General features: G+C 53.5%; 2 protein-coding genes across 2 annotated transcripts; both read right to left on the bottom strand.

Annotated features, from left to right (window-relative positions):
• Positions 1-1,382: 1,382 nt before the first annotated feature.
• Positions 1,383-2,944, bottom strand: LMH87_011783 (uncharacterized protein; the record flags this gene model as incomplete). The annotated part of the gene is made up of 3 exons (XM_056200983.1): positions 1,383-2,079; positions 2,152-2,382; positions 2,856-2,944. 3 exons carry the CDS (start codon positions 2,942-2,944, stop codon positions 1,383-1,385), a joined length of 1,017 nt encoding a protein of 338 aa, XP_056052780.1.
• Positions 2,945-5,435: 2,491 nt separating this feature from the next.
• LMH87_011782 (uncharacterized protein) lies at positions 5,436-8,496 on the bottom strand (the record flags this gene model as incomplete). The annotated part of the gene is made up of 4 exons (XM_056200982.1): positions 5,436-8,072; positions 8,127-8,164; positions 8,229-8,249; positions 8,373-8,496. The coding sequence occupies 4 exons, from the start codon at positions 8,494-8,496 to the stop codon at positions 5,436-5,438; spliced, it is 2,820 nt and encodes a 939-aa protein (XP_056052779.1).

Raw genomic sequence — 8,496 nt, 5'->3', positions numbered from 1 at the left:
TAGATTGTTTCTGGTGATGGAACGATGGGATATCTCCCAGTGGTGGAGGATGAGCGCGCAGCGCATGTCGAAAATTTGTCTTTACCGTTCTTGTTTTCATCCTATTAGCAGAATTTAGACTCCAACATTTTTGCTTGTACTTGATTTTTTTTGGCGCGACCCCCCTCCCCCAGTTCAATAAAGTTGTTCGATAATGGTGAGTGGTGTGAATTGACATGGATATTTTATTTTACGAAAGACGAAATAGAAACAGCTTTCTACATTCTGAAACGAGAAACCAAAAGACTGCATTTCACTCGATTAAAGAAAATTGTTACGAGAAACAAAAGACTGCATTCAACTCGATAAAAAAAAAGGCTGAACTAAAAAGCGTTAGAAAAGAAGCAAACTATAGACCCTCCCTCCCTCCTTGCAAAGACGACATCATAGTCCAACAGAAAAAGAGCAAATAGCCCGGCAAGCACATGGAAAAGCACCTAGGCTTGAGCAAATAAAAACACAAAGCTGATTCGCTCATCGTCGCTTTCCCAATACCTATATATTCCGTTTCCTTGTAAGCCCGCCTCCTTGTTGCCCAGTCGTTTCATGACTTGCATTTTCCCATCCATCCACTCTTCAGAATCATTCATCCTCATGTCCCCTTCCGCTTGTGCCAAATCGTGGTCCAAGCAGGAACCAAAAAAAAAAGAGATTTATCAAGAACCAAAGGCAGAAATTCAAGCCGTCAAATAAAAGAAGAGTAGGAAAACATTCAGAGAGTCGCTACACGTCCCAACAAGGCGGGTTCCATGCCGCTTCACAAAGCACACGCACTGTTCCGAGCAAACACGAGCCGTATTCGTGGTCCAATAACCTGATTGTAGCGTACGACACCATCATTAACCAACCCGCCCGGCAAATTCGTGAAGAGATAGAACCAACGTCAAAAAAAGGTATCAAAGAAGTAGGCACAAGTAAATGTTGCAGAAGTATAAAAAGAAGCTGCCTTCCCACGCCAGACGCCATTAGCGCCGTAAAACGCCCATGGTGTCGAAACAGAAAGACTGTGCACTCAATCTTTAGAGTCGGAGGAGCATTGACCCGAGGTCTGCAAGAGAAGCCAAAATCCAAATCGAGGCCGAAAGACAAAATGCCGGATTCTATGTTGAGTTCGGGGTAGCCCAAGTCGACTGGGTGAAATGACGTTTCCAAAAACCGTAAAGAGCGAGTGAAAAGCAAGAATCGACTCGTCGTGTCCAAGTGTAGAAAAAAAAAAGCAAAGGCAAAAAATAATAATAAGCTTCGTGTATCATCAAGCAAGCTGAGCAAGTACATGGACAGTAAGCCGGAGGATAATGCGCAGGGCATTTTTGCATGGCAAGCCATATTTTTCATGTTTTGCTTTATCTCTTGAGAGCAGCGTCGTAAATGGCAACGAGGCCGGTAATGGCGGTACCGACCAGGATGCCCTGGTAGCCACCGTAGACGGCGTTGTTGAGACGAGCGACGGAGAACTCGGAGAGAAGGCCACCGAAGGTGACGCCCTGGGCGTAGACGACATAGGCCAGCAGCGCCTTGACGATGCTAAAGGTGAGGGGGTCGACAACGGTCTCGTTAAGAGCGCGGGCGCGGGTGCGGGGACCGGAGTGGCTGTTGGCCGAGATGTTGAAGAAGTAGCCAAAGATGCTGGGGATGAGAATGCTGGTAAAAACCCAGGTCAGGGCGGGGGACCAGAAGCTCGAGGTCAAGAGCAGGAACATGTCCGGGAGGTAGACGTTGAAGTCATCGGTGCCGATGGCCGAAATGGCGGGAATGGTAAAGGCAAAGCGGTTGGCGAGAATGGCGGGGCGAATGTAGTAGAGCTCGAAAGCAGCGACGGAGAAGAGAACGCTAGTGACGGTGCTCAGAGTCTCGCGGGTGGCATTGGAAGCCTCGGTGATGCCGCTCTCCTGGTAGATGGAGGCAGCGCGCTTGCGCAGGGCGACGGTGGAGCGGTCGACGGCAAAGGCAATGTCCGCGGGGGAAGCAGGAAGGGGGACGCGAGAGGCAACCTGGGAAAGGCTACGAGCGGGCGTGCGCAGGACGGCGCTAGAGTTGGCCCTGGATTCGGTCGTGTTAGTGGGCTCGTGTCTTTTGCGACAATGTTGATGAAGCAGCAGGGAAGCTACTTACTCGGCAGCAATCTCTTCGGCGGCCTTGGTGACTCTGCGCTTAACAACCTTGAGGCCCTTTTCAGCCTCCTCCTTTATGGTCTCCTTCTCCTTCTTAATGGGGGAGGTGAGAGTCCTGGAGCGGCTGGCGAAGTAGCCGGCGAGGTCGGAGTTGGAAGAGAAGCGAGAGGAGTGCTGAGCAATAAAGTCATCGAGAGCAGCTTCGAGGTCGCTCTTCTTGAGGTCCTTGTAGCTGCGGGGGGATTGGTTAGCATTGGAGCTGGAAGAGCGCGCAAGAAGCGGTTGCGGCGCGTGAAGCTTTGAGGGTGGATCATGAGCGTCTGGGTGAAGGTCGTCGCCGGAGCAGGCACAGCGCCGAAGGTGCGGTAAATAGTCGCACATGAGTTTGCGCAGCTCAAGGCAGGCACGGCCAGCTGACCGAGGCTGCTGAACTGGGCGCGCAGGCAAAAAGCGCATCGCAGTCGCAAAGCCTCGCCGATAAGCCGGTGAGGCCATGTGGACGCGCGCAACGGCAGCTGGTGGCGAATGCGACAAGGCGGTGGCGACAGGAGCGGGAGCCATTTTGGCGCGCTGCGATGCGATGCGGCGCGCGCGAGCGACAGCAAGAGAGCACAAGCACAGCACAACGCACAGCGGCATGATGCGCCAACCAAAGCCCGGCGGCGACGATACAGAAGCGGGAGGAGGCAACACAAAGAAACTTACCTCTTGAGGCCAATCTTGTCGGCAATCTCGGTGAGCTCAGTCTTTTTCTTGGCCTTGAGCCAGGCGTTGGAGTTGTTTGACGAGGACATGGCTGGAAACGGGATGGAGCGCACGTTGGTACGAGTGTTCTTTTTCTTTGGTGAGAGAAAGGAATATAGAGAAAGCTAATTGAAGCTTGTTAATATATAAAAAAAGAAGTATCTTTTTTTTTTTTTTGCGGGTAATGTGTCGTGGGACAAAAGAGACACGGGAAGCCAGATAAAGTCCGAATAACAAGATGCTCTTTTTTTGTTTAGATGAGAAGGAAGAAAAGGGAAATGGGGAGGGGGGGGCAGGGAAGTAACTAGACGGGGACCTGGGATTACGGGCAGGTGGGCGGCCGTGGGCAGGTACCTACCTAGCAGTTGGCAGGATGGTCTTTTTTTTCGTCTTGTAATAGAAAGCGACGTGACGAGGGGGGGTGTAGGAGAGATGGAAAAGGACGCGATCGTGGAAAAGAGGTAAGAAAATGGGGGGGCTGGGGGACTGATCTGATGAAGACAGCGACTTGGGCAGGGCAGGACTGGGCTGGAGACTGGACATGAGGCCGGAGCCAGCAGAAAAGAAAGCGTGAGCTGTCGACGGGCTTGTTTATCTCGTTCGTTTTAGGAAATGGGGCGTGGCTCCAGCTGCTGGTGGTTAGTCTGCAGCGCTAACGGTCACTGTAGCGGACGCTGGAGCGCCTGGAAACAGCGGTTGAGCGCCCCCCCCAGTGGGCGTGGTGTGCTAAGCTTGAGCTACAGCGGGTCGTTTTGGGGGGGTGTGGCCCTGTTGCTGGAGGGATCTGGCCTGGAATCTGAACAAGAGGAAGAAACCACGAGGCTGGCTGGCAGTCTGCGGCAAGTACATGAGATTTCGTCGACGACGCCTGGCGCACAGAGGCTAGCTTTGATGACATCTTCGTCCTCAACCACTGTTGGGAAATCAAGAGGCAGATTATTGTGTATGATCCAATCAAAAAGAAAATTACAAAGACCGGGGTCGTGTCGATGCTTGCGGGCCGCCGAGCTCCAACTAACTAGTTAACTACCTAACGTTACTGGCTGCCAGTGGCCCGTCACTCGCGACGCGTGCAAACGCGCTCTCCTCCACCTCGCTTGGCTGCCAGCTGCCAACTTGTCAGTGCCCACTCGATGCCCGTTTGCCCGTCCTGCCGGTCCGTCAGCCTTTTTTTTTTTTTTTTTTTTTTTTTCCCTTCTCGTTTTTCCCACCTGGCAGCCAACCAACAGTTGCCCGCCCACTCTGCCCACTTGCGGCCCGTCACCTTTTTTTTTTCCTTCCTCTTCGCCTCCGTTCGCTCCCTCCCCGCTGGTTTGCCTGGTCGGCGATCCGGCTAGCCCCGATAACTACCGGACCTGTTTTCCCAAGAAGCTTGAAAACTAAATCATCTTGTAAATCTGCACCAGTCGGCATCGTAGCCCAGTGCATACACAGAGGTGCGCCGCACTGCACACTTCTGGTCATGTTTGTGCTATTGATAATTTGGATCAAAAGCAACACAGAAGAAAAGAATTTAAAGTTAAATTTATAAATAAATAAAAATGAATAAAAATAAAATAAAAAACCGGAGGTCTTTCAGGGGGATAAAATTCTATGAGAAAAGCAGCTGGCCTGCTTGGTCGCGGCCTGCAGGCAGAGATCTGAACACAGACACAGAACGATCCGTATTGATAGTTTTACACATGATGGGCAAGAATAGACAACGTTTTATCAAGGCAAGAAAATTACTCATTGGGTAGGTAGTCAAGAGCTGATGCAAGAGAGCAAGAAAAGCGAAGGGGTTGTGCAAGCTCGTCTTACACGCATGCTGATGCTCGCTCGAAAAGCGAAACGGGTGTGGGTGTGAGGGAGTCTTTTCCACCACTGCTGTTCTTCCACCTTGGTCGTCTTGCCGAGGCACTGCAGAGAATGGAGAGACGAATGCTTATTTTGCCCCTTCAGAATAAAACACTCCTCTCCAAAGACAGGTTGTGCGAGGCTCGCCAAGCTCAGTCTCTTTTCCCTCTTTCGGCGGCGAGGGGCAGCACAGATGATTCGTTCCCGTTCTCGTTCTGACTCTACCCCTCCACCCACCCACACGTGCACTTACAGCAACCTCTACTGTCATGTTCCCTTGATTAACATGTGACCATTGCATACGGTTGTGTGCGCTACTCAATTCGAAGCCGGGCAAACCTGGGCGACATGCCTCACTTGCCAGAAACACGTTACCACCATGGGAAAAGCCTGTTAATTGAACAATGGATAAAACCCATTCATTGACTATGTAACCAAAATATAGAAAAGAAAAAGAATACCATTGCGGGATATTTACGCCATTTGCTGTTGAAGAAATACATCATGCCCCTTGTTAAATTTGTTCCATTTCATTTGGGCCCCCAATTCTTTTCCCATTCCCATGCAATTTCCCAAGAAATGCTCATGATACGTTGAGTGTCGCTCGTGTATGTGCAATGCACATGCACCCCGGCCAAGTGTTAAAGAGCCAGTATGCGTATTATATATAAAGTGTTGCAATAGGAAGACTTGTTTTTGCATCCTTTAAAACAGACCGTCAATCTCGCCAGTCTCCAGATCAACATCAACGTTGAGGTAGCCGGGAGCGGTGGGCAGGCCAGGGATGGTCTGGATATCAGCAGCCAGAGCATACAGATATCCAGCACCAGCGGCCATGCGTACATCACGGATGGGAATGGTAAACCCGGTGGGAGCACCCTTCAGGTCGGGGTCGTGCGACAGAGAGTACTGCGTCTTCGCAATGCAGATGGGCAGGTTGCCGTAGCCCTGCTTGGTGTACGTGTCAACCTTCTTCTGAGCCAGCTCACTGAACTCGACGGCAGCGGCGCCGTACATCTTCTTGCCAATGGCCTCGATGCGCTCTTGTACGCTGCCGTCCAAACTGTAGGTGAGCGTTAGCTCCTTGGGCTTCTCGCTAGCAGCAATGACACCATTTGCCAGGTCAACGGCACCAACGCCGCCCTTGGCCCAGTGGTCCGACAGAATGGCGTCCTCGGCACCGGCGGCAATAGCCTCCTCGCGGATAACTTGGATTTCAGCATCGGTATCCGTGGCAAACTTGTTAATGGCGACAACGACAGGCACGCCAAACGACTTGGCGTTGGCAATGTGCTTCTTGAGGTTGACACATCCAGCACGGAGGATGTCGACATTCTCTTCCCTGTAGACGGCGTTCAGAGGAGCACCAGGGGCAATGGGAGGACCGCCGCCGTGGACCTTGAGAGCACGGACAGTAGCGACGACAACGACAACGTCGGGGACAAGACCAGAGGTGCGACACTTGATGTTGAAGAATCGCTCACCGCCCATGGTAAAGTCGAAGCCAGCCTCGGTAACGACGAAACCAGCCTTCTCGTTGACATCCTCATCGGGCTCCGTACCGGCAAGCTTGAGAGCAAGTCTGTCGGCGATGATGGAGCTCTGGCCAATGGAAATGTTGGCAAAGGGACCGGCGTGAACAAAGACGGGGGTACCCTCGAGAGTCTGCATCAGGTTGGGCTTGATGGCATCCTTCATGAGAGCAGTCAGGGCACCGCCAGCACCAATGTCGTCGCAAGTAACGGGGTCGCCCTTGCGAGAAGTGGCAACAACCATGCGGCCAAGGCGCTCGCGCATATCAGGCAGGCTGGTGCTGAGAGCCAGAATGGCCATGCATTCACTGGCAACGGAAATGTCAAAGCCCGTCTCGCGAGTCTGGCCCTTCTCAGTGGGCGCGGTGCCTACAGTGATGCCACGGAGGTGGCGATCGTTGACATCGAGGACACGTCTCCAGGTAATGGTCTCGGGGTCAATGTCAAGGCGGGCAAAGCGGCTGACTTCCTCTTCAGTGAGGTCATCAGGATTTACCTTGTCAATGCCCAGCTTTTTGAGGCGGCGAAACATGATGGGAGCAAACTTGCGGGCACCGTTCTTGGCGGGAACCAGGCGACGGAAGAGAGCAGCATCCTTCTGGGTGTTCTCGTGGAAGATGCGGGTCTCGATGGCGGCGGCCAGCAGGTTGTTGGCAGCGGTAATGGCGTGAATGTCACCGGTCAAGTGCAAGTTGAACTCGTCCATGGGAATGACCTGGCTGTAGCCACCGCCGGCGGCGCCGCCCTTGATTCCAAAGGTAGGGCCTTGGCTAGGCTGGCGGACGTTGGCAAAAGTAACTCGGCCAATGTGTGCGCCCAGGGCCTGGGCAATACCCATGGTGGTGGTGGACTTGCCCTCACCAAGAGGAGTAGGGGTAATACCGGTAACAACGACATAGCGACCATTCTTGCGGTGTTGAAGACGCTCAAGAAGGCCCAGGTCAACCTTGGCCTTGTATGCACCGTAAGGCTCGAGCTCGTGGGGAGCGATGCCCACTTCGGCGGCAATGCGGGTGATTTGCTTGGGAGTCTGCGCACGAGAAATGGCAATGTCAGAGGGCACAGGGTCGAGGAGCTTGAGCGGCAGAGGAACTGTCTTGCGGAGCTTCTCGTTTTCGAAGAAGACGTTGGTCGCCTCAACAACGTTCTCGAGAAGCATGGCAACGGTCATGGGGCCAACGCCGCCGGGGACGGGGGTGATGACCGAGGCGACCTGGGAAGCAGACTCAAACTCGACGTCGCCGACGAGACGCTGGCCAGACTTTTTGCTGGCGTCGGGGACGAAGTTGGTACCGACATCGATAACGATGGCACCCTCCTTGAGCCACTCGCCCTTGACAAAGTGGGGAGCGCCAATGGCAGCAATGACAATGTCGGCCTGCTTGAGATGGTTCTCAAGACCAGCCGTCTTGGAGTGGCAGACGGTGACGGTGGCGTCGGCATTGCGCAGCAGGTAGCTGACGGGGCTGCCGACAATGTTGCTACGGCCGAGGACAACGGCATACTTGCCGGCCAGGTCGACGTTGGCCTCTTTTAGGAGGTGCATGACACCCTTGGGAGTGCATGGGGTGAAGATGGGAGTGCCGCCGCGCTTGGCGAGCTCACCGATGTTGTTGGTGCCGAAGCCGTCGACATCCTTCTCATCTGCGACGGCAGATGTCACGGCGTACTCGGAAAGGTGCGCGGGCAGAGGCAATTGGACAAGGATGCCGTTGACTGAGGAGTTGTGGTTGAGGCGGCGGATTAGGTCGAGGATCTCGGGCTCGGAAGTGGACTCGGGGAGGGAAATGAGCTCGCAGTCAATGTTGGCCTGTCGAGGTTAGCGTCGCATATACGGGCATATGATACCTAGCAATGAGCATACCTCTTCAGCGGCCTTGAGCTTCATGCGCACATATGTGCCTGTAGATATATGAGTCAGTTTGCGGGGGTGGTGGGTTGGGTGATTGCGGGAGTTGCAACGAACTGGAATCGGGACGGTCACCGACTGCGAGAAGAGTAAAGTTAGCAGCTGCTCAGAGTAACGAAGCATTGAATAGGTGAAAGCCGAGGTTTGATGGCATGATTGATGGCGCCAAAACACACAAGATTCACGGGTGGTTTCTCGTACCTTGGACAATCTTGAGAGAGGGGCGGTAGCGGGGGTTCAGTTTTTGACGCTCAGCAATCTCGCGGCCGATGCGCTCGCGGATGCTCTTGGCAATGGCGGTGCCGTCGAGTTTGGTGGCGACCAT

Source organism: Akanthomyces muscarius, chromosome 4 (assembly GCF_028009165.1).
Source record: "Akanthomyces muscarius strain Ve6 chromosome 4, whole genome shotgun sequence".
NCBI classification, from domain to species: Eukaryota; Fungi; Ascomycota; class Sordariomycetes; order Hypocreales; family Cordycipitaceae; genus Akanthomyces; species Akanthomyces muscarius.
This window is presented reverse-complemented; position numbering and strand designations above follow the sequence as displayed.